The sequence below is a fragment of the Poeciliopsis prolifica genome, unplaced genomic scaffold (genome assembly GCF_027474105.1).
Source record: "Poeciliopsis prolifica strain line A6 unplaced genomic scaffold, Auburn_PproV2 SCAFFOLD040, whole genome shotgun sequence".
NCBI lineage: Eukaryota > Metazoa > Chordata > Actinopteri > Cyprinodontiformes > Poeciliidae > Poeciliopsis > Poeciliopsis prolifica.
In genome coordinates, this window is record NW_026562415.1 from 1,597,125 (window position 1) to 1,624,205 (window position 27,081).

The window sequence follows — 27,081 nt, forward strand, 5'->3', positions numbered from 1 at the left end:
CCCCCACTGTGTCTTAAGTAGTTTTTATTTTTATACAATCACAGCCTATTTCCGTGCACCTGTCTCGTAAGACTTACAGGTTATTTTATCGACATAACCCTGACTGAGGAAACCCTCCAGCATTTTGTCATGGAGATCTACGTCTGTCTGTTTTAGACATTGTGTTCAGACCTCCTCAGTGCAACGAACAACTCATTTTCCTGTAGGTTTTCCCTACACACAACAAACAGAAAACGTGTGTGCTAATGTTAGATAGAAAATTCAGCAAACAAATCCATTTCCATCAATGAAAGCAATGACTTTTTTTCATATATAGAAAACTGCAGTTGTACATGTTGAGCCAGATGTGTTGAAAAACAAAGTGTTGAAGTTTTGTGCATTTCGTTTGACGGATTGTCAAGGCATTAGTGTAGCTTACTCAACCGAATTCATTCCATCTGGGAACACTATATTGAGGTTGATTTGCAGAAACTCTGGCAGGGTCAAACTATACTGTTGCCAAGAAAAACAAAAAGGAGGGACAGCAGCATTCTGAGACTCAATGGTGAGTGAATTATTTAAGTGCTACACAAAACTAATATACACCACTTAATGCTGTTAGAACGCAGTGTTATTTTACTGGATGTACATGGTATTGATTTTATTGACGCAACAGGCTAGAACTCAGTAGGGGTAAACGTCTGTTCCTAAACCACTCGAATCATATAGATGGCACAGTAAAACAAAAGCATGAAAATCACCAAAGCTTCAGAAATGACTCTCCATGAAATGCTATTGAGTGTGTTTTGAAATATATTTCATAGCAAAAGGAAGGGAGTGAAAGGGATTTGAAGGAAACATTTTTGGTCAGTAAAATCAATAAAGAAAACATTTACAGGACCCAATAGAAAATTTTTGGGCCATGTCAACTGGACTAACTTTTACCCGCCTTACCTGCTAGAAAATCCATGGGCTGAAGAATGTTGTTGAGAGGAATGATGATGGAAATGGATGGTAAATGTCTAATGGCTCTTGAAATGGGGATGATTATGTGATGTGCATGATTTCTGTTCCCCTGGTGAAAAACATGATTACAAGACAGACCAGTGAACATGGAAGTCACTGTACAAACACAATTGTTTGAAATAAACTATTAAAATGCCTTAAATGTTATAATTGACTTAAGTCAGTAAAACAAAACTGTTACACTTTTTAGATATTTTGAAACAGAGATTTCAAGCTTAGCCTCACAATATCAAGTGAAGATATTGATGAAATGATGGCATGACAATGATAATGTTATGATAGTGGGTAAACATCCTTAAAACCCATTTTAATTATCCACAATAACCAAGAACTCACACAAACAGAGACAAATGTCTTATTAAAGCAAATCAAATATGTCATCTAAATGCCTTGGTTATCATTCAGAAACTGAGCCACACCACAGAGTCTGACCACAAAAAGTAAAGCAGACACGAGCCAACACAATCTATCCACCCCCTCCCCACGCCCAAAACATACCAACATACCCCTCATCCCCAGGACAACCGTACCTGCTTGTTTTTGAGGTCAAGCGAGAGCTCATAGTCAGAGGAGGCGGAGTGTGAGCCGGCCCCGTTGCGCTGCACCCTCAGGGGTGAGGCTGTGTGATGTAGACTGGCCCTTCTGCCTGCACCGCCTCCTTTTGCTCCTCCCTCTTCCTCGTCCTCTTCCCCTTGCGTTGGCTTGCCTTCGCCGCTTTCACCTTGCATCTCATCTCTTTCATGTCCTGCCTTTGCCTCAGCAACCTCCTCTGGTTTGTGATTCTCTGCCTCAACCGCCATCTTCTCCTCACGGCAAGGCGACGGGGCTTCAGGAGGGTCCTCTGGAGCGGCATTGGTCACAGACTCATCTTGGGGCTGAGGATCAGGCTCTGGTGAAGGCTCGGGTTCAGGTTCGGATTGGGGTTCAACTTCCAACTCTGGCTGAGGTTCAGCCTGGGGCTCTGGCTCTGGCTCAGGCTGGGGCTGTGATGGTAGAGTCTGGGATTCAGGCTTTTGCTCCTGCTGTTGGGGCTGTTGCTGTGGTGGTTCTGGTTCTGGTTGTGACTGGTCCTCACCCTGCGGCTCCCCCTCACCTCCCTTCCCTTCCTGCCCCACAGATGAGTCGGGGGAAAGTTCATCGCTGCAGAGAGGAGGAGAAAACGCAGAGTGAGGTTGCTGCTGCATCCGTGGTGAGCTCTGACTTCTTCTCCAGGCTGCCTGGGTTTAGAGGTAAGGTGACCTTTGTGTGTTTGATCCCTCACTTGGCTACCAACTGTGTGCAGGGCCAGCTCATCTGTCTACAGCTGCTCTGCTACGAGTGTTTGCCTCGTCTGTCTAGACACTGACAGACAGTGAAAATCAGCTAGAACATAAAGCACAGAACAGCTAATAAAACCATAGAGTATAAAAGCACTAAAAGCAGAAAGTTAATATTTATTACAACAAAATCTTCAGAGAAGAAAATGTGGGGGGGGAAAAGTAGTTGACAGCCACTGGTGACACACGCCCACACACACGGACACAGGGGACAGTCATGCAGCTTATACAAAAATTTTTTTAGAAATTTTGTGCTTGTTTATGTGAAAATTGGTACTTATGTGAAAGGAGGTATTTTGTGTTGCAATGGTGTGAACAGTTATTTCTAGAATGATTCCAGATCACCCCTTCTGTACAACAGGGGTTAACACAAATGAACCCCTATTGTTAATTTATACAGTAATTGTTAGCAGCTAGCTTGTAGCTGCTAACAATTTTTTTGCTGTGTTCATCTTGTCTGCCACGTTGTTTGTTTGTTTTTTCTGTCTAGTATCAAATTTTTTTGAACCCTATGAAGTCTGTTAAATAATAAATGATAAAAAAAAAACAGTACACATTACAAATTAATCTGTTTATGCTGTACTTTTAATCAAAATATTTAATATCACCAGGTCATACAACAAATCAATGCATGGAAGTACTTATTTTTGGACCAAAATAAAATCAATTAAGAATCAGCACTAAACTTCTATTTAGGTTTTGTTCAGGCCAATATGTTTTGCAAGATGAGAAATATCCCTGAAATGTTTAAACCTTCAATTTCAGGTTTACATTGTGAAAGCCTAATTATGATAGTAATTACATAAAATGATACAACTGTAGTCACTGGACATAAAATCTGAAGCTGATGATACAATACAATGTCTGGTTCTCTGGAGGATTTTCTTTTACAATGTAAAATTCCAATGTAAAAATCTTCATCAAATTTCTCAGTATGCTGGTATGAAGAGAATGTATTCATGAGCTTAAAGCTCTGTCTGCTGCTTCAAAAATTAAGTTGTTGGAACACAAAAATACAGTCTGCTCTGTTCATATCCAATTCCAGGTAAGCGCTTTTCCTGTGCAAAAATATTCATGCCTGGGAAAGACAATGCGTCTTTTAGGTGGAAAGTTCTAGTTATAGCTGACTGCCTCTGCTTCCTGTGTTTGCGTGCTTTTGTGTAGTTTAAATGTAGCCTTTCCTGCATTTTTCAGAAGCACCTTCTCTGGGAAGCCACAATATGACAGAGTAGAATGTGCATACAAATGGAATGTAGTAGGATCCTGATAAAGCCATTAAATTAACATTTGCTGTAACATAGGTGAACATATTGAATACTGTGTATGCATGTATATATATATATATATATATATATATATATATATATATATATATATATATATATATATATATATATATATATATATATATATATCTATATATATATATATATATATACACACACACACACAAGTTGTATCCTCAACTTTTCAATGGCAGCTTCAATATCCCCTGCCAGTCATACTCATTCTTCTCATCCATTTTGTCAAACTTCCTATCCTTCTCCCTTTCTAATCTCCTGCTCACACATGCAGTCTTCCCGATATTCCTTCATCCCCCAGGTAAGGAGATTGAGCAGTTCCAGGTGTCAATGTGACTGATGACGTGAAGGCAGCCCTGGGTCCTGTCTCTCTCTCTCTCCCTCCTCTCATTTTTCCATACATCACTGCTCAAGATGGATGAGACCAGTGGCCTCCACACTTTCCACCTAGAATACAATTACAGAGTCCAACATCCCCTGCTATCTCTGTTATGGCTGCTAATATGCCGGTGGCATACCAAGGACATTAATTTATCTCTTCGTGGTTATGGCATCTACCGGTAGGAGAACAAACACTGATGTCTGTAATGCTAGGCAAATATTAAATAAAGTGAATTAATCCAGGCAAACAATCATAATAGATTGTGTCAGATAAAGTTAGATTGGTAGCTGAAGGTCAAAGCAATTTAACGTAACAGCAACTTCACATAATTTTATCTCCTAGATGTAGCAATATTAAAGGGGAAAACTGAGATTAAACAAATGGTGATTGTTATTCATGTTGACATACCAGCAAGGTAATTACCACTGTAGTGTAGTCACTTGTTACAAGAAGTTAACACTGATTTCCTGAATCCAAATGAATCCACAACAGATAATTTATGGTAGAAAAAGGAGCACATGGATTTGGGAAGCAAAGTGAGTTGACTCTTACTTCAAGAGAAGAAACAGAACCGGACAATGTTGACCCAAAGTCCTATTTCAGTATTTCAAAACCAATTTTTTTGATTCCAAAGAAAGATGTGTTAAATTTCTGCAGCCATTAATGACTTAAGGAGACATGTCATCTGCTGGTATTAATCAACTATGTATTATTCAAACTTGGCATAATCTACCCAGACATTTTTGAGCACTTCATGCTTGCTTGTCCTGACTAGAGTTATGTAATGGTGAGTTTTTCATCAATAATTTACACCAGCCCTCACTCCCAAAGGTACCAAAAGCTGGTTCAGTGACTTTGGTGTTACAGTGCTTCATGGAATAGAAAATTGGTGTGACCTGAACCCTATTGAGAAAACATTATAATTCCCTACAATATAATTGGTTCAATTTCAATGAATTGCTGCTGGTGTTTAAGTTTTCTAAAAGGTTACTTTAAGTAAAACAAGAATCCCGTTTGTTTTTCACTTGTTGCACTCAAAGTTCAGCTTTCCTAATTTGTAAGCTGGTTCAAAAGTATTAAAACATAAACAGATGGTACTGCCATGGTGGTTAATATTTTTTATGCACCAAACAAAGCCCATGGTTTTATTTCAGTACACTCAGCTCACGTATAGCCACCAAACATCTGCTGTAGAGTGAATACAGGTGACTGCAATAAACTCAAGCACCACTTAATGATCTTTATATGGAAGCCGTCCTGATTATATTTCCAGGGTGATCCAAGTCACTGCAGACTACTTTGACTTTCATTAACCTTCATCATTTTCGCTGCGTCATCACCACTGTGGAACACACTGAATGAGATGGGCAATCGGACTGTGTGACCAGAAGGGTTGAAAAGGTCCATTCTCTGGTGGACTACAGCCAGGAAGCTGCTGAAGAGGGCGTTATGTGAGTAAAACCACATCAGCACAAGTCGTTGCAAATGACTAAAGAAGCCACTCGTTATATCAGTTTCATCTTGCTCGATCTAAAACAATAACTTCATATTCTCCCAAAATGGCTGAACAGTTTACATAAAATTTATCTGTAGGAAGCAAATGTCTGCATCTATTGTCTGCCTAGCAAAGTGAGTCCTTATTACCAAGCGAAATTCAGTTCCTGTCACTTGAATTCCCTTTCACTCTTTGCCTCCCAAAAGAAGTGTTTCTCACACTACTCACAGAGAATTAATCAGTTCATCGGGCAGAACATAAGGGCAGCAAGAAGAGCAGAGGCTCAGCATACATAAGATATTTTTTACCTTATGATGTAAGCATAGGTGTGTATTTACAAAAAAAAACATTGCCATACCCCATTACAATGCCTGTAAGCAGGAAAAACACTACTTGGTGCCATGCAGAAAGTTTAAGCAGTACTGAAACCCCACAGAAAGGGTTGTACTTATTGTTTCAAAGCTTTTCCAACTGAATAATGCATGACGAGAACAGCAAGATACCTGCTCTGAAACTACCTCCTTTGCAAACTGCAAATCTGTTTAATTCTCCTTTATTTAAAAAGTGTTTCCTTGCAATACATTCCAGTACATGCACAGTCAGCATTAAGTAACTAAGTGCAAAGACGAGCACTATCTTACTTGATCACCAAATCAAGTGCAATCATTTTTCTTCTTCAGTAACTGATTAGGCAGCATCATTTCATCTTCATTAGACTGGACTAAAGGTGCACTGATTATTTTTGTGGCTGGTTTCCAATCTAAGTTGTATGATGACTGAAAAATCAGCATTATTATTTATATGCGAGTTTGTTATCGATGAAGGTCTGTGATGTAGCGGGTTTAACACATGTTCTGAGAATAACCTCTATAGAGCTTTGAGAAAATCATATTTCTTTTTAAAGGAGGCAACATCACTGTGTGAAAAATAGAGAAAAAGCTGTCTCATGTTAAAATAGCACAACTAGAATTTACATTGTAAGCAGTCTTTAACATCTTAAACTAGCGATTAGCACAGTTAGCACTAATAAAAAGCTGTCTTTCATTTGTACTCTAGAGAATGTAAACCCTTACATTGATTTTGAAGATCTTAAAAGTACTTCCTACGAACACAGCATGAATGATTATGCTTCAGCGGATAAAATATAGCAGGCCTGCTGCAATACATACAACCTTACAGTTATCTGGTATTATGCTGCATTCTGTTTGAACTGGGAAGTCAGAATTTCTCATCTCCAGTTGAAAAAAGAATAATAAAGCAAGCACACCATGAAGTTGGAGGCCTCAATCCAGGTTACTGATGCTGCACATATTTAACATGTTGGAGAAATAAAATATTTATTTGGCATTCTTTTGGGCTTTATCAAATTCAACAGTTTGCATAGAACTGCAGTCTGTTTGTGAGCATATTTATTTACTGACTGGGTGAATAAAATATAGAGAATTTTATTGTTCTGGGCTTCTGGTGCTAATGGGGGTGTTTTCATATAACATAATCCAGCTGTGGGCAGTCATATTGGATGTAGGAAGCTTGAACAAGCTTTTGAGTCGCCCGATAAAAACCTTTTTCTCTCTCTCTTTCAATAAGCTGTCAAATCAAATACATCAGCCCCTCATTTATACATTCCTCGGTAGCAAAGTGCCCTAAAAAAGAAGCACCTTGTTTTACAGCTAACAATAGCAACCATGGAGTATCTCAGATACCACCTCTTAAAAAACAGCTGCATGTCCTGGCTGATAGACGTCTGAAAGCAAATATAGCTATTACATGTTTAAATCATGAGACAGCTTTTATTCTGCCCTTCCTTAACAGAAAAAAGGCAGTCTCCAGACTTCTTTAATCTTTAACACATGCTAAAGGCAGTTTAGTTCAACACAAATTTGTCCAAATGGATGGTAGATAAAACAAATCATAGTTATACAATATGAAGATGACTCGATCTCACCAATGAAAATTCATCTTGAGTAGACATGCAGTGATGCATGGTTGGCGCCACCCTTTTTTTCTACTTGCATCTTGTGATCAATCTTAAGGTGATGGATTGATTATACAGAGCCTGATCAATAGTGCGCCCTATTGGGTTGGAGGGCATGGCTCAAAACTAGAACTGTGTAGCAAGAAAGAGGTAATGAGGAACAGATATGAACAATAAATGGCAACACACTAATAATACTGAATCTTTAAATGAAGTCCATATATTCTGAGCAGCAGTCATAAAGATGACCAAGCTCTATGCTAAATGGAGCATGTAATGTAAAACAGAAAGTCACTCATTCTGAATCAAATTGAGATTATTTTAATTTATAAGATTAAATCAACTTAATCAACCACAATGGGTTCAGAGAAGTAGTAAGACATGGAAGTTATGCACAGCTTAGCACAACCACAGGCAATTCCCTTGCACTACCAATGAAACCTCTGCAAGCAGCAACACAACACAGACTAAGAAAACAGGTTGGGCTGGTGAAATATTCAATGCACGGTCTCAAATAGAATCTCTTCAAAAGCCGTTGCCCCAGGTTGTGGGTAAAATGGAAAGTGAGAGAGAAGCAGCTGAGATTGCACTAGAGAGAAATTGTTAGCATTCTGCAGTTGTAAACAGACACAATTCAAGGCTCAAGAGTCATAATAAGGAGCTCGACGATACAAAATGAGGTACATCATTTAAGGTCAAAGAAAATCATCAGTAAATCTGGTGTTAGGTGTCAAGTCTTACATCCAGAAATATGTCCTTGTACAGTACTTCTTGAGTCTCTCTTTGTTTTAGTACTAGGAGCCCATTTAAAATATTTCACATCAAGCCAGACAACAAACTTTGTGGCTGTGAGATTACTGAAATGACCTTGAGGTAACGTGAGATTGAAGTAACTGAGTGGGGTCCAAAGTCAGCCCTCCATATTTTAAATGTTCCCTAGTTTTAGACATCTGAATGGATCATCATCTTCTTTCAGAGTCTAATAACATGCAGAAGATAATAAAGCATTTGAAACAGCTTGATCTTGACAACTGGACTGGTACCACACTTGTTCCTGTTACCAGGTTCAACAAGGGAACAATCAACCTCTTGTTCCTATTTCTGAGTTCTTTGGTAAGGGTTTCTGGCTCAAAGCACTTCTTGTTCCTGTTATGAGTTCTTCAAGGAGGGTTGTCCGGGTGAACCCACCTTCTCCTCCTGAGTTCTCCAACAAGGTTGTTCAGGCAGACCCGCCTTCAGCACCGGTTCCCAAATTATCTGAGGAAGTGTCCAGATGGGCTCTGTTCTGTTTCCTGATCCTGTCAACCTCCAAGGTTCCTCTATCTTAGTCAGCCTTTAGACCTCCTTCACCATCACCACCAGCCTCTTGACCTTGACCTCGTTTTTTGTTTAGTTTGGCGTGTTGAATATTAACACATATTGCAAAACAGAACGTAATAATCATATTCATGCAGAATCACTACTTAAAGTCAAAAATATTAAGCTGTTCAGGTAGTTCTGTAGCAATCAATTTCTTTTGTATTTGTTAATGACTTTGCCGTTTTGCATTTCATGATAAATGCTTCATATGGAGCATATTTTGAAACAAACCACAGACCAATACAATATTCTTTGTAATTTTATTAGGTTCTGGCAGCAGGTGAGACACTTACTTTTTAAAACTCATCTGAGGAGAAAGCACGTTTAAAAAAATCAAACGTATACATGTTAGCTATCATTTTCTGATGGTTGTGTTTCATCTCCTTACTCATGTCTGGCTTTACGTCAGAATTCCAAAACTATTCTTTAATGACATGGGAAAGCCAGATTTTTATGGATGCCTGGTGAAGAAGCAGATAGCTCAGTGTGGGTTTGAGAGCAATAATGCCTAGAGAAAAGATGTAGCAGCTTCTGAGAGAGTAACAACTGAGTTGTTCCCCTACCCCTGGATAATTTTTGAAAACTAATTGCCTATTATGTAGTCCCATCAGGGGGAAACAAGTGTTTTTTCCCCCCTCTTATTTGACTGTCTTCGTATTTACCACACATGAGAGTATCCTTAGGCAGGTTTGTCATATACAAATTAGAGTATGAGTTTGCTTCTTTAAAGCAAAACAGAACAATAAGTTTGATACTTCTGAGATCAAATTAAAGGACCGCTATCATGTGGAAGTCTAGGAGCTTAAAAAACTGATGAAATCTTAAATATTTAAGTAAATTTTGTGAGGCACAGTTCTTCCCAACGATTTACATTCAACTGAAATTTGTAGTATAGATCCAAATGTTTTGACCTTTACATCAGTGAACTTGCAATGTTTGATTGACAGTGCATCATTGAAGACGTATACACTATGATTGCATTCTCACATTCAACCAATGACTGGTTTATAAACACTGATACAAATTGCTTCATATATTACTGGTCAACATGGGTATTTTATTGAGGCAAAAAGATAATGGGAAATACATGATTCAGCTCAAATCCCACTCACTTTGCTATTGCTCCCACAGTGGTTATGATCAAAGTGCTGCTTGTCTACCCCAGTTTGACAATCCAGCTGTATGTTGATGTGAAAGTTAAGCAATGGAGCTGCAAAAGCCTCAGCCTCTCCTCTGAACAGAAAGGCAGCATGGATGTAAATTACATATATTTTTTGTCATGTATAATCTCCAAAGCATGGTTGGAGAATAATTTCTTTAAACTATATTTTCAAGAGTATAATCTCATGCAGTAAAACTTTAATTGCAAACTTAGTATCCCTAAAACAGGAAAGCATACAAAAATCAGTCTGTTGAGTATTAAGCACAATATTAAATCCAAATTTGCTTTTAAAATTTTTTTAAACATTTGAAAATATAGTTTAATAAGTTTCTGGTTATTCATGACATTTCAAATCAAAACCCTACTTCTCTTCATCTCTGAGTCCTCTTCTGATCAAACACAGGGGGAATGGATGAAAAGATTGAATGAATGCAACCTGCAGATGACCTGGATACCTTTGCTGATTAAAAACAAATAGCACTGGACTAATCCAGTGGCAGCTGAACCTCTCATCACACACAGGAATCAGTTAAGGTATTAAACTGGGACTTTTTTTTAATTAAGAGGGAATAAGTTAAACCTTTAATTTTAGCTAACACAAAATAAAGATAAAATGCTCTTTTTTGTTTTAACTATATGGTGGTTTTTCTTAGTTAGTGGTTTTGTAATTGTACTTTTATGTCTATTCACATCTCTGGTTTCTATAATTTTTTCAAGTGAATGTCGATCATATTTCAAAAGCTTTTGCAACACAAAATGATATGTGATTTATTGACTTAAAAGCATTTTATGCAGAGCAATTTAATCTGATTAAAACACACTGCAAGTGCATAGCAGGGAAAGTAGGCACAATACTCTAAAACACAGAACGAATGATCAAAAAAAGCTCAGCTGGAAAGTGAAGTGAGTCAAGCACAGCAAAGATGTTGAGGCTGAAAAACTATAAAGAGGATATGACACAAATACGCAAATATGACAAGTACGCTATGTTTTTGTTGAAAACAGAACTCAGACGATTAGAGCTGATGTCACACATTTGAAATCTTGCTTGGTGGTTGAGGTGGTAGATTGCCACCTCAACCTCCCGAGTTTCCATTTTGGAATATAATAATAAATGGTACCCCTCTACACTACATAGGCCAAAATAAGTACATAGATCATTTTAAACACTTCCAGCAAACACCTAATGCTGTCTATTTTTCTAAAGAAGACAGACCCCAGATTATATGGGAACCCTCACAATAAAGTTATTTATTTCCTTTCCCATAAACCTATTTTGTCACCACTGCTTCAAGCCACAAAAGCAAAAAAAAAAAAGAAGTGAGGGGAATATTTATTGTAAAAATGGCACTGAACCAGGAAAAGCATGGCCCAACACAAGGGCCATTTTTCACCCTGTAGCACGTTCTCCATTATCTGTCACTGTTCTGAGACAAACAGACAAGCTCATATACTGCAAATCAGTCTCCCCTCATCGGTGAAATTGGTTTCAAGGAGAAATAAAATAAAAAAAGGAAAAGGTTTCATTTTGTTTTTCCATTGGCAAAAAAAAAAGAAAAACGTCTCAAGATGATGGCTCGAGTTGTGTTTCCATTGAGACTACAGCACGTGTTCAGCTGCTATCCTATCGCCAGAGTTATAAGAAGAACTGAAAAAAATTTCAATTACATCTTGTAGAATCTGTCTGTGCTGGTTCATATTTAATCTTTTTCCCTGACAATGGTCCTCTAAAAAGGTGATAGAGTGTTTGAACATGAGCAAGCCTTCTGGTAAAGTCAAAATGTGAGAGGTCTATCTTGAAAGGAGCTCTGAAAGTGCAACAGCATTTTAATTCTAAATTAGAGTTTCAGAACACTATCCTTTACAATTAGGGGTCAAAGTTGAAGATTTCCAAAGGAAGTTACAATAACTAACTTTCAGCTTGGTTTTATCCTTTCCCCCCTCTAAAAAGTTATTTATGGAAATGTTGAAGACATAAATGCCACATGATGGTGAAGTAGAGACAAAAGACTAGTTTTGAACAGGAGGTAAAATACAAATCTGAAATCTATGGCTGTTTGTGTTTTACGTTCTCACTTGTTTTTCTGTTTGAAATTCATTCACAAATAAATGAAGTTCATGCATTTCTGTCACCATGAATAAACTTAGTTCTTTATAGTGTTCTGCTTTGTATATTTGGTTTACACTCTTATATTAGTATTAACCTTTCATTCTGTGGTCAGTAGAACTTTTATGTTATTATTCAGCTCTCTATGAGTTCATTTTTTGCTCATTGCTTATTTTCTCTAAGTTTTTCCTGATCTGGTACTTCCCCAGCTGGATTACATTCCCTTGATTAGTCACACCTTGTTCTATATTCCTTGCTAAATTTACATTTTGACTTTCTGACTAGGAAATTCTAACTTTAAAGAATCTGTGAATTAAACCATACCTCTGTGGCTTGAACAACAATTCAGTAACTGTAATAAACAGACCCAATCTCAAACTTCTGCAGCCTTTAACAGCCAGGATTGCTCTTGTATTCAAGTCTATTCACCAGTCTATCGCTATACAGCTACCATTCTTCTTAAAGGTCAGATGACATGACATATAAAAAAACAACACAAGTGTAGGATTATTTTTCCAATGGACTGTACATGGGGTCAGACTTGATATGTTTACCAAATAGCTTTATAGTCCGCTTATTTTGATTTATTTCATTAAAAAAAAAATAATGCTACAAAATGAGATGTCACAGTGTGACTCAATATTTCCAGTTTCCAACCAAATAAATTAACACATAGGTTTTTGAAGTCAAGATAATTAATTCATGGTGCTCCAAAGCATGACAGAACAGAAGCTGCCCCCCCTTGTTCTCTTTTCTTTCTTTTCATCAGTATTCAGTGGTGTGAAGGCTCGTCATTAGTTATAATGTAAAAAAGGACAAAATGTCAGTTTTAACAGAACAGAGTACTCCATTTAAAGTGACACCTCAGTCGAGCTGAAACACAGTCTTGCATCAATCTCACTATTCCTTGCATTTCGTTCCAATCCAACACTAAACCCCAACCTGTGTTTTAACTTCCACTCACTTTCATCCCTGTCATCCACATCTCTCATTACGCTGAGTGAGGCGACAGTGCGGCAGAAAGCCTCATCAGCAGTTTTGCATGTCCTCCCCCATGCCTCTTCCTCCTGCACCATCGCCTCCTCTCCACCCATTTTCTTGCTGATGGACCGTCAAGAGGCTGTCAGCAAGCCACAAGGGAGGATGAGGGGAGGAAGAGGGCAGTACGCAGCGATCCACTCTCAACTTGACAATGTCGCCAAGACATGGGACACCTAACGTTCCTTCAGAGGGAGAAGTGGGAAAAGACTATATCCCTTAAGGTCACCGCAAATGCATGATATTTTTTTTCATATTGAAAACATTTCTTTTTCATATCGTTACTCCCAGTGCCTGTTGAGTGAATGGATTTCTTGCTCTCCTACAGTCTCCGTACTAGTTAAATATGAAAGATTACAAAACACTGATAAGAACGAGTTAAAAAGAGAGATATTTTTCAAGGATCTATTAAAAATGTTTTGAATAAAGATAAATCTAAATAAAAAAATATTCAATTTCAAAAGATATTTCCACCCAAACAAAGACAATCGAGTGAGAAAGTAAATCAGGGCCCTATGTTGTGCTGTAACAATGCTATGAAAACTGATATGTTAAAAAAGACATGCTTATATTGCTGACATAATATGCTGGGGACAAGGGTTTAGGTTGGAAATGGGGCTGGGGTTTTATCATTTTAAAACACTGAACGTTGATTTGTCTACATCAAGGTTGTTGAACTGATTATTTTTTTGGGCCATATCAAGATTGAGAAAATCCTCAAAGGGTTATGGCAGAATGTGTTGATAAAACATGAGCAAATGGCTGTCTCATCATTCGATGAAGTTAAATATCGATCTGTTCACATTCGTGTAATTTAACTGCATACAGATAAAAACTGCTTTGATTTAACTGAGAAAATATTTAAGCACACAATCGTTATCTTGAAGTTGACACATAAAAAGTACTTAGACATTTTAGTTTGACACACGTGGTTTTCAAGTGGATGCAAGGCCAAAATGATTTCTAAAAATGGGGACTGTGCCGAAGCACCTAAGAATTTTAAAAAAGCAAAAAACATACAAGAGGCAACCAATGGTGAAAATTTAGCTACACAGATTGCCAGAGTCGCTTCAGGGACCACATGTTTTGTTTTATGGGGGAGTTTTGCTTACATTTAAAAGTAAAAGAGAATTGCAATAAATTCAGAACAAAAAGATCTGTTATGCGGGCCCTTAGTTTTAAGGTGAGTTGGTAAAAAAGAACAATGAAAGACTACAGCAGCATGGAGGAATAAAGCCAGATAGGGAATCTATCCTCTTAGACTGTCTTCTTATTTGATCCTTAAGACGTACTGCCCTGTATGAAACCAGATATCAGCTGATGTCTGGTTTCTCTTTGCCCTTCATGTTACCTCCTAATGCCCCAATTCTGGATTCCGGCTCCCTTTTTTGCACAGTGAGGCTGGATAAAGATGTGAATGTGTTTCTTTTTCTCAAAAAACTGACATCATTTACTTCTTTACAGCTTAACTATGAGATTAAAGTTGACTAATTGGATGGGGGACATGGCATAAAATCATGGGCAAATGGCCATAAGTACAAAGGTCAGGACAACATGTGCAGTCATGTGGACCGACAGATGTGACAGCTTGGAGCTTCTGGTTCTCATGAGCACCCCCTTCTGTCCAGAGAAGGCATCTTATTTTATCCAATGTTGGAGCTCTGGGCAATTTAGATAGATGGTCAGCTACATGAAGAGAATGGATATATAACACTATGCTCTGTCTTTTGTCTTGGCTGATTCTGTCTCACACATTCTCTACACACTGGGGACATTTTATCGCTCCGTATCCAGACATGAGTTGAGCTATTGACCAGGCCACAGATTGGAGCTATGGGCACTCAGGGACCTCAGAGATGATAGAAACTAATAAGATGGTGAACCACTAAAGACGCTGGGAGAAAGGAACAAAAAGAGGGAAACAGAAATGCTATCCCATCTTTCGGAGAAATTTGCCACTGTATTCTAAATCATGTTATCGGAAATCTCAAGAGCTGCTCGTAACCAGAACGCAGGTTTGATCTACAAAGGTAAAAGATCTGTGCGCAGGCTGAAAGAGCACCAAAACCTGGTTGTTTTTCTTTGAAAAAGGTTGAACACGTAAGAGGGGGGGAAAAAAGTAGATTTATTCCTGAGATTTTTCACCAAAATAGCTGTGGAGAATGTTGTTACTGGATAATAGGCGTTATAGCTGCATATCTCAGAAAATAATGTGGCCTTCTGTTGCTGTGTCTGCAAGGACAAGAGAGGCAATTCTCAGAAATGATGGAAATCATTGTTCACCTTGCTTTATATAATAATGTGATAAAACATGTTCAGAAATTCAATTCTGCAGAAGACTGGCTGGAATACACCCAAAGGAAGGTTTTATTATATTGTATTAGGGAAGCTCAAAAAATATTCATAATGGCGAATATAACAGGCACTGTGGCAATTTCTCTTAAACCCTGCAGGCTGACAAAATCTAAAACAAGTCTCAAGCAATGATAACTTATCACAATGGCATCATTAAAGACTTTCTTTCTTAACCTGATTGTCCTTTAGTGGCACAGAATACCTTATACAACCGCTCTGCCTGGCTGACTCATACTCCTGACTAATACACTGGCTTTTATGCGTGCAATCTTCAAAGTCTTCTTTGAATATACTTCCTTCCACAGCTGTGTGTGTGTGCGTGTGTGTGTAAAAGAGGACAAAATTACCATTTTTTTTTTCTTATTCAAAAGTAAAAGGATGGCTGGTTGTGGTCTCTAAGATATACAGTCATTTTCAATTGTTTATCAGATAAAAAGCACCTTTTAGAAATAACATTTCAGCAGGTATTAAACATGCTTTTCATTAAGACAATATTTATGTATTAATTTATTTTTTTAATATTCTAAACTCAAACGTTGTGTCTTTATTTACTGTAAGCAGAAAATTGTCATAACCACCAGAAATGAAGGCTTTAAGATGTCAATCTGTGTGTAATCTATTTGTTGTGTTCCAATTAATAAATTCAGTTACTGAATGTTTCAATGTTATTCTTATTTGTTTATGTATTTTTTTATGCTTAATCGTTTGAAAAAGCACAAAAGCAACTTTGTGACTTTGTGGAAATCTTTCCCTGCGAAACAGAGTTAAATTAAGTTTTCAACACATGCTTCTACCAGTAGATGTTATTTTTCCGACAGGAGCACTTGGCGAGAAATTTCCATCAGACATCAGTAGCAGCCAAAGTAATCCACATGTACAAAAAAGTCTGATGAACTTGGTTCATATGTTAAATTTTATTTGCATGGGGAATTTAAAAAGATGGAGATGCACAATGACACAAAGTCACGACAACAAATCTCAGTTGGATAAAAAGGTTTCTCATGGCGGGTCTTAGCAACTTTCTGCCTGAAATGCCCAAATATCATTGGTTATGAACATATTTCTACGTTTTAGAATGTTTTGGCCAAATGCAGTAGTAGAAAGAACATAATCACCTTAAACCAAATACGCACAAGATTTCTGCAAAACACTTTGCCTACTCAATAATGCACTGGGAGGGAAAAAGTCTGATCATCTGAGACCAAAAATGTAACATTTTAGATGTCACTGTAGACTGGAGAAGGATGGATGTTTGGAGGTGGGAACGCACCAGCGTGAGGCTGCCTTTTAACAATACAGCATATTGTAGGAAGAATAAACTGAGAAAGTAAGTGAGAAATTCTTGAAAAGAAACTGAAGATGAAGAATAATTTTAAGTTGAACATTGATTTTAGACACGCAGCCAAGGAAGCTCAAGCTATTTCAGAGAAAAATACACATAGCTGGACAAGTCAATAACTTGACTTGCATCCAACTGAAAACCTATGGGGAGAACTGAAGATCAGAGTGCACAGAAAGAAGCTCCTCGAGAGCTCAGAAGGATTTACAGATTGTTTATGTGCACAATGTATCAAAATCAAACTTAAGCAATAAGTCAAAATACTGTCTCAAAAGAGAATATGTCTTTAATCTGTCAATATCAGCAAAACTACTTAAAAATTTTGCTAAGCATGTCATTCCACTCTATCCCATGCAACTTTATTTATTTATTAATTGTTTTGATTTTTGTATGCATGGGGGTTTATCGGTCGGATATGTTCACTGGTTCTTTTCCCGGCTGTAACATCTGCCTCTTATTTCATAATACTGAAACAAGCTTTTGAACACAGAAACAGCAGTAGCTGACTTGCAGGAATATAGCATAGCCTAGCAGTCCTCTTTGTATATTGCCTATATGGCTTCTTCTCTCATGCGTATAAAGAAACGAGCCAGTGAAGGAAGCGCAGATGTGCCGTCGCTGCTCTGCTTTGGCTGTCTTGCATAAAAGAGACCTTAGGGTGAAAATAAATTAGTTCAAGGCATCAATTTAATTACAAAACCACCCCAAGCTCCCACATTATTTAAAGCTCTTTTCTTATTCATTCCCTGTTGAGGTTTCAAATATTTGGATGAATTTAGGTTGCATGTGTCCTAAAGAATGTGTTTTGATGGATATGATCAGAAACAAACAAACAAACAAAACAAAAAACAGCTGGATGGTGGGATCTCAGAGGATAATGATGTTGATCATGCTTCTCTGATAAGCCAGAAGCCTAACCCTAAAAGCCCAATGGAAGATGACATTAGAATAAAAACTTTTGCTTCGTCTGGTTCTGCAGCTTTTTAGGTCATGGAAGAAGGAGAAAGAAAAACAGGCAATCTCTGTATGTCCAAAAACCCGGTTGCGTTCTTGTCTCCTGTGCTCTCCCGTTATCACGACAACAAAACAGCCAGCTACCAAGGTCACTTCCTCCAGATGAGGCAGCGTGACGACCAACGCCACAACGTTTGTTGCAGAGAAAGGCATAGACAGGTGACGAGTATTAAATTATGGAACAAAGAGTTCAAGGAAACTGTGGCCGGGGGTATCGCTCATGAAATTCAATTCTCAGATGCACAAGCGAGACTGATGGAGGGAAGAAGAAGAGCAGAGGGTGTTTTGTACTATATAACAAGTTGTTAGTCAGATAACACGTGTGGCCGCTGCAAACCTCAAAGCGGTGAAAAAATGTTTCAGTGATACAATACTTTGCTGAGGTATTCAAGCTACTTAGAAAAGCTTAAAATAATCATTAAGTAAACATCGAAAACATCTGGAGCTAAAATTTATCTTGATGGGCAAAAGGTTATGTCTCCTGTGCATCCCAAACCATCATCTAATTGATCTTCTCCATTTAAATTTTTCAAATAAAATATAGCAGGTTTATGATCTGCCTTTAGATGTTCCTGCGATGTTTTCTTGCTTTTATCTCCCTAAAATATTGCAGATAATAAATATTTCCTTAATCAAGTTATTTTTCCGGAAGCTCTTGAGACTGTAGTGATCAAAGTGGTTCAGATCTTCTTTGGCAGATAGAAACTCTGTTGTCTCGTTGTTCTGGGTGAACAAAATCAGCTGTGGATTTCCTCAGTGATCCTCTCTCAGGCCTGCAAAATTACTTCATGTCATGTCATGTAGCCTGATGACACATTTTTTAGGTTTGGCGCTATAATAGAATAGGAAAAAGTTAGTTATTGATTTCTGTTTGTTTGTTTGGTTGCTTATTTTTTTGTCAGAAAGCAAAATTGGACAAATTTTGTACTCCCCTGAGGAAAAAACTGTTTTATAAGGAATTCTTTTTTTCCAAATACTATAATTTTTTTATATCGTTTTACTTGGACATAGACTATAAAGTCGTTATTCAGGCCACTTCAAGCTGCAGGACTCCAATAATTATTTCAGTTTAAAATCAAATCCAGTCATTAATTATAGAAAAGGGTGACATGGCAAGCCGTCACAGCACAGCCAGGGGTGAATTCATTACCAACAGAAATGCCATAATTCTTTCCACTTTGTTCTCTCAGTGGGTCACAGAAAATCCTTTTTAGAAGTATTTATGATCAAGGATGTTATGACCTCAGTCTCTTAAACCGGATCTGGCTACAACCCAAATGTTTTGTCCTTCTTTTTATGTTTCTCTCAAGTCATAATTCAATAGTTGCTAAAAACACATCTCTTGTTCTCCTGCCTTTTAGCATTTTTATATTTTGCCATAAAATGTCTAGCATTAAATCGCAATCATATACTTACAAGCAACTTTTGGATGGATGCCTTAGCAGCAATTGAGGACATCGTCAAAAAAAAAAAAGCCTAAAAAAATTATGTGCTCATCAAGATGAAGCTTCGTGATGTTGCAAGCTAATTTCCTTTCTGACTAGCTAAATGGCACATTGTGTATGCTAATGAGGATAGCTGATTAAAGCGCTGGTGTGTGCATTGTGTGTGTGAGGCATTTGGTTAGGAGCACCACAGGAGGGATAATTTTAAGAGGTTTGAAATGATGGGCAACATGTCAGTCTTTTTGGGACCTGCTGAGGGGAAAGAAACGTTCGGCAGCTGAATAGTTGACAGGATCAAGCATCATGCCCAGAGCGGGAGCCAAAACCTGCCAAAGGCTGACTACACAGTTTATATTTAACAACGTGCCCCCCGCCCAAAAAAAAAAAAAAAAAACAATGCTGTTTTACTCAGAGGACTAGAGTGAGTTAGAACCAAGGAGATTTTTACCTGCATATAATTTAACCTATAAAGACAAGCAGACGTATACAAATCTTAACGAGCTCTGGCATCTAGAGCCATTCACTTGAATGATCTTTCACTGAAGTCACTGTATTGTTTGAGCTCCCAAGTTCACAGGGCAAGTCTGAAAATTTCCTCCTGTTTGGGTTTTTGATTTTTAAAAAAAGGGACCCAATTTGAGTAGCTTAAAAATCAGAGTCTTTTACATTTTAAAAGGCTGCAGAAACCCTGCAATATGAGCTTATTATTAACACGCTCCAGCAAGTCTGCTCATTACCTCTCAGGAAGTTCAGTTTTAAGATCACAGAGACCAAACACCCACCAAGGTTGCAAGTTCTTAGCTTTCCACTGTCTGCATATTTCTATGACTCTCCGGGGTTAAATTCAACAGAGTCAACTCTCAAAACAACTACAGAAACACCAAGCTGAACAACAACCACTTTTGTTAAGATGGCCAAATAAACTTGGATTGTATTCTAGATTGGTTGAATGGTGCTTAAATATCTATACACACACACACACACACACACACACATATATATATATATATATATATATATATATATATATATATATATATATATATATATATAAATATATATATCCCCCCTCCGTTTATTAGGTTTCTGGGCTCCTGTTTGTCGACTGCAGCACTTCTGTTTTTGCTGCAAAGCAGAAAGCTGAGCCCCGGCTCCCCAGTGGTCTTATAAAGGTAACAATAGAACTCCCGTGTGCAAAGGAAGCAGAGCACAGCAGACGATGGCTCACACAACTAATTGAAAGGCTGCAGCCATCTCAGACAATCAGCCAACTCCATCTGCGATTATAGATGTGACGTTATGTGCCAGGATACAAATCCGACATTGTCTCCAAACCTCTGGCGCCCGTTTTAGACCTGGCGATAGTGACCCTGATGAGCTTTTGGCCTCCTCTGGGTGCTCATTATGTGTGACAGCATAAACCTGACTCCTCTGTTTTCAGCTCAAACTTTCCCTTCTTTTTAATGATTTCTCACATACCAAGCTGGGTCCTTTTTTTGTTTCTAACTAATCCAACAAAACAAAAGGACAAAAACTCAGGTGTTTACCAAAAGCAGCATGTCAGTTGGAGCAGCAAGCTTTTGTTGTAGCTCCTGGTTTTGCCCTTTTCCAAACTGACGCCTTTTGACACGGAGGCTGAAATTATTCGAGGCGGAAGCAGCAGTGCAAATGAAACATCATCATGATTGCAATCTTTCTGACATCTCCAGTAAGAGAAAGGTTTTGTTGCATGCTAAAATGGCAGTGGTGTTGAGCTCTCTCTTTATGTTGACAAGGTCTAGTTTAGCATGAAATATTTTAGTTGTGTAAGACAACGGATCGATCCAGTTTTTATACATGTTCTGAATCCTGAATTACATGTTTCCGTACATTCACGAGTCAATCAAACCTTAACACCCACATGAAAATGTATTATTCACTATGTAAGAAGTTACTAACACTACCTTGCATCAACTGTCAATCAATGATAATCCCAAATGTTATTGACAAATAAAAATAGGGCTCAAATTCAATTTAGAACAACTACACATTTTGGACGAAACATTTATTGAGGCTTTGCTAGTTTGAAAATTCAGCAAAAGCATTTATGGAAACATGCACTATGCATAATTTATTTTTAATTTTATTTGCATAAAATTTAAGTCAGTATTTGTGAAACATGCAAGAAGTCTTTTATACGCTAATTCAGAGATCTGCCTTGTGAAAACATTAAAAACTTCTGCACAAGTACAAAAAAAGTTGGTAAAATGCCTCAAGATTTTGTGCTATATGGCCTTGATGATCTGTTACAGTGTTATATGTATTCCTTAACTACAGTGCCTTGCAAAAACATTGATACCATTTGGATTTTTCCTTTTTTTCCCACTATGCAACCATAAAGCTTAATATATTTTAAGTTTTATGTGAAAGACCAACACCAAATAGTGCTTCATTTTGATTTTGGAGAAAAATAGCGCACAATTCTACATATATTTTTCAGATAAAATCTTAACAGATTATCCACAGCTGTACTGTGAAACCCTTGGAGATTACACAGTGTACATTAATCAGATATATCACCATCTGCGGTGAAAAACAGTGGCTGCAGCATCATGTTGTGATATTTTTCTTCACCGGGGAACGGGAAGCCGGTCAAATGTGACCGGAAGATGGATGGAGTTTAATTACGGGTGGAAAAACCTTTTAGAGGCTTCGGGAGAGTTTAGGCTGGGATGGAGGTTCATCTTCCAGCAGGTTAACTGGATCTAAACTCATACAGGTTTAGATCAAAGACTACTCATGTCTTAGTTTAATCCAGACTCAGTCCAGGCCCAAATCTGTTTTAGAATTCTCGCCATACAATTGCAAGAAGTTTGAGTTCTATTGAAATGGAGAGGTTAAGAAATGCTGTCTTTAAATGTGTAAATCTGGTGAAAACCTCCCCCACAAGATTTGCAAATGCAATTCCAGTAAAAGGTGATGCAATAAAATATTGACTCAGGAAGCCAAATATAAATTCATGGCGGATTTTTCCACATAGTATCCTTTAAATCTCGACTAGAAACCCACCTGTTCAAAGTTGTATTTGATTGTTGATTCTATGTTGTATGACTTTGGGTTTGTTATGATGTAAAGCACTTTGAAATGCCTTGTTGCTGAAATGTGCTATACAAATAAAATTTGATTGATTGATAATAAAAAAAGTATTTTGTGGTGATATTTCACTTAAAATCTCAATTAAATACATCAGATGATTGTGACTAAAACAGCAACACTGCATTTATTTGTCAACACGGAAAACAGCAACACACCTGGCATGTTCTGCATGCCATGTTCACTGCAGTGACACACGGCACAAACACACACTAACACTCACACAAACAAATAAGACAGGGAGCTACAGGATGCCTGATTACTGCCAAGCCAAAGCATGCAACATGATAAGGTTGTTTTTTTTTTTTTTGGTTTGTTTGTTTTTCACATGAACACAAATGCATTACATGTGTCAACAAGAAGGCTCACCAAGTTTCCAACATGGGAAGGACCCTATTCTACACACACTGATGCACTATGACAATCGTAACACATATTAGTAGATTTTACCAACATGGAAGTATTGCACTTTTTTTTTTTTTTGGAATCAGTGTGACCACATCGTGGAGACAAGCCCGAATGGAGTGAGTATGAGTGATGACGGATGCAATGAGGTGAGAGGGCTGGTGGGAGGGAGGGGGGTGCCGTGTGGAGTTATGTTGCTGGGATGTGGGGATGCCACGTGAAAGGATGATCAACCAATTACTGACAACAATGCGGAAATACAGAAAATCAACCTGAACAGAATACAGCTTTCTAAAAGAGAGATAAGACGCAACAATAACAAAAGAAAAAAAAAAAAACAAAATAAAAAAAAAAGACAAAAAACCACAAGCTGCTTTCTGTCTCAGCCCCAGGGGGTCCTGCTTTGAAGTGGTTTGCTTCAGAGGTTGCCAGGGGGACGTGTTAAAGTCTTGAAAGTTACCAAGAACCTTCTGCTGTGCTCTTTGTTTGAAGCTTAGTGGCCTTCAGAGCACAAAACAATTAGACAACACAACACCCGATGCACCTTTTGTCAAGCAAAGTTCGACTCAATAAACTGATTGATTCACGACTTTGCATCCTTCACGTCTCATCTATCTTGAAATCACCTTCCGCGTAAATGAGCCGTTTGAGCATTAAGAGCAGCGAATTTTTCTTTGGTGTGGTGCAGAGGAACACCTCGGATTTGACTTGGTCTCCTCCAACTTTCCCAGCCTCACACTTTCTTTCGCAACCTTTTATGCCGTACAGGGACATTACCAGCAAGTCTACAGAAGATGCTGAACAATGGGAAAACCTGCTCCCCATTTTTATAGGGAGGGAGAAAACGTTTTTCTCTCACTGATTTTTTTTTTTTTTTGTAGTAATAAAATCTGATGACAACCTGCAGTCACACAAGCACATTTTTGAAATTATCCTACTGTTTGTTTTTTATATTTGCTATTTCTAATAACTGCATATTATCTTCTTATGTTGTGCATTTAATTTCTGTTTTAACGATTTTGTTTTTGTGTAAATCTACATGTTCCGTGCTGGTACTCCAGCAGCAGTGGGACAATAAAGGTTATTTCTATGCTATTCTGTTCTGTTTTTGCTCTTGTTTAAATCCTATAGCTGCATTAAAATGCTCCACTCCTCAACTTATGTTTCTCTTTTTCTACATCCTAAAAGACATTACAGTCCTAAAACTCTAGGTTAATGCTTCTCAGTTCTTACAAAGATTAGAACACAAAAACAAACCAAGAAATATCCATTTAGTTTTCCCTTTTGTTCTCCTCCCTTTCTGCTGCTGTACTAGTTTTAAAGCATACTCTGCCCAATATACTGTAAAAATGTATATGCAAGTAAATTAATTCACATGGCTAAAAGCCAAATAATAACTACGCCAGACCTTCCTTTTAAAAAATTGCATGTCTGACCTCTTGAAAGAATATGTAAAAGGAATCAAAGATGTTTTGGAGACATTTTTTTTTCTCTCACTCTCTTTTTTTGAACTTCAGTAGCTATTTTATCTTATTGGTTTTATTGATCTGCTCTCTTTTCACTGATTTCATCTAGAAGACTTGATGACTTTATGGAAAGGTTGAGAATTGACCCTTCAGATTGATTTCAAAATTGTGTGATTGATTTTTGATCAATTGCAAGACTTAAAATAGCTTAAAAAGTTTGTTTTTTTATTGTTTATGTACACATAATATGAATGTGTAAGAAATACATTTTAAATTTTGATCTGAGCAGGTTTTAAAAGAACTTTATTTTTATTTTTTACATCAGTTCATGCAGCTGGCTGCACACCAGGCAGGCCTATAGGTTTGTTTAAAGAGCGTCTGCATCAGCGTTTGTTGGTCTGCAGTCCTTTTGCCACTTATTGTGTCCAGCATTGCAGGGGCTATGATTTGCTATCAAGTGTGTTTGCTTATCCTCTGTCCTCTGCCAAGCTCGAACAATGCAGCAAAGCAATCCTGTGAGAAACCGAAGTCTGCGACAAACAAACCATTTTCAGGTGAACGGCTTAATTGCTATTGATGTGCCTTGGCTGGTTGAATGCTATAATTTCCAGTGAAACTCGGTAGGTGGACTGCACTTGTGTAAACAAAAGTGGAAGGCGAGCAAGCTGCCAGCTCTGTCTAAAAATGGCAAAACAATACCTGCATCTAACTTTCTTGCAGGATTTTTTAAATGACCTAAAAGTAATTCATTGTGAAAACTTTAAAGGAATTTCATGGAATGTAATATTTTTTTAATTCAGAAGCACAAAAACCCTTTCGAAATCGAAATGTGTGCTTTTCCTCCCTGCAAGACCTTGAAGCGTTTACAACCACTTCAACTTTAGACACCACTTCTGAGGCAGCTGACTGGACAAGGGTTTAGCTACTGAAGCATTGCTACTAACAGGATGCATGAGAAGTGGCTGCAGTTGAGAAAAGGATCTTAAAAACGGAAATTAAATAAAGGTGAAAATCAAAACATTTGTGAAGATGTTACTGTGAGGGGAATTGTCTTACCGGGGGACACAGGCAGTGGAGGTCTCTGCCTCAGGGGCCTCCGGGGCTGGGCAGCAGAACTGATGAAGAACTGTTTGGTTGCTGTGTAAAAAAATACAAAACAAAAAAGACAATATCTTAAGAGGATTCTTTGAAAGAGTCAACTTGTCAGGATTTTCTCTAATGAAAACAGATTTGTTGCAGATCAATTTCCCTTTTTTTGGGCTGTGAAATAGAAAATATCAGCAGTACTCAATAGTACAACACAGTTGTTTATGTAGGCGTTTAATCATGGAAAAAATACACCAACGCATTATGAAAAATTACTAAGTTAATAAAATTTGTGTACATGATGAGTAAGCATCTAGCATGAATGAACATGCTGATATAGTCTTGACTGCTATGTGCAAAGGACAATTTGATGTTCTTAGACTTAGACTCGTACTTTATTGATCTCTTGGGAAGACTCCCTCAGGAAATTGAAGTTACCAGCAGCTTACAGGCAGAAAAGTGGCACACAGAGCGCAAAATACAAAAGAATACAAAAAATACAAAGGTACACACTAAATGTGAGTAGCCAGAACCCTAAATTAAGCAAAATAAGCAAGGAATAAGAATATAAATAAAATATAAATAAAAAATATAAATACAACACAAAAGAAAATATAGGAATTTGGCGGATAGATTGACCAGTGATATGATATTGCACTATATGGTTTGGCCTGATAAGTATGGATATTTGCAGAAAAGTACAAGGGGTCACTACTAATTGACCAATCCATGCAGCGCAAGAGACAACAAGAGACAGCATATCAATCAAATAATAAAATTAATGGTTGCTACTATAAATGAAAAATTAGATTTTTGTCTGAAACTGAAATCATATATTTAAATTAGTTGGAAATAAAGCGAGTTATCTCTATAGCTTCAAAGCATCGTTGAAATATTCAGCCATCAAACTGGTGGTCTCTGCAGATGTCCACTCCCAAGTGGTGCTCAAGTGGAAAGAACACGAGTGTGAAGATTTTCATGTACGCGTGAGAAAGCTTTCCTTTTATCCCCAGTTTACGCTCTCTCCCTTTCAGACTGGACACTGCCTTGCATTTCAAACGTTCGTCCGTCTCTTCGCTCTGTATCAACTCAACCCCCCATCGTTCTACTTTCTGTCTGCTCGTTCTTTCACGCTGACTTTACGTCACTCTTTCTAGAAATCTGCATCCCCCGCCTTCTGTTGCTGGGTTCTACAGACAGCCTGTGTTGTGCTAAAGAGGAATATGCTCAATTACTCTCTCTGTCAGAAAATGTGGCCAGCCTAACGTGTGCTGCGCTGTGTCATCATGGGGACATAGAGGAAGGACACAGCAGGTGAGAGAAATGAGCAGGCACAAAGGGTATTGTCAATTAATTACTGAGAAAAGCTTCAGGTTCAGTTCACTAAATCTCCACCTCTACCACCCTGATTTGGTCAGTAAAGAGCAGTCGTTCATCTCACAAAGAATGGCAAGCACAACATTTACTCTGCAGCCTGATAGAAAATTCAGCACATCCATAAAAGCAACAGTCCCACTAAAAAAAGAAGGGTAGGAAACAAATAAATAAAAACTCGAGAAGGCGGTCGCTGGGTGTTTTCAAGCAACAATGGCTGATAGTTCAGGGAGGGGATGACAGGAAATTAATTTTCATTGTTAATGTCTCCTCTAATTGTGTCCTCTTTAACAACCATGACACTGCTGTGGTTAGTTTTAATGGG

At 37.9% G+C, this 27,081-nt stretch overlaps 1 protein-coding gene across 5 annotated transcripts in view; it reads right to left on the bottom strand.

Annotated features, from left to right (window-relative positions):
- The window catches only part of iqsec3a (IQ motif and Sec7 domain ArfGEF 3a), an 85,920-nt gene that overhangs the window by 42,944 nt on the left and 15,895 nt on the right, over positions 1–27,081 (bottom strand). For 3 of the 5 annotated variants that reach the window (XM_055054621.1, XM_055054623.1, XM_055054622.1), the window contains exons 2-3: positions 25,353–25,433; positions 1,536–2,145 (exon numbers count right to left, since the gene is read on the bottom strand). In XM_055054621.1, the coding sequence (XP_054910596.1) occupies positions 1,536–2,145; positions 25,353–25,433 (691 nt within the window). Of the gene's footprint in view, positions 1–933; positions 1,246–1,535; positions 2,146–25,352; positions 25,434–27,081 lie in introns of those variants that run through there. The other 2 variants (XM_055054625.1, XM_055054624.1) reach the window with 2 other exon arrangements.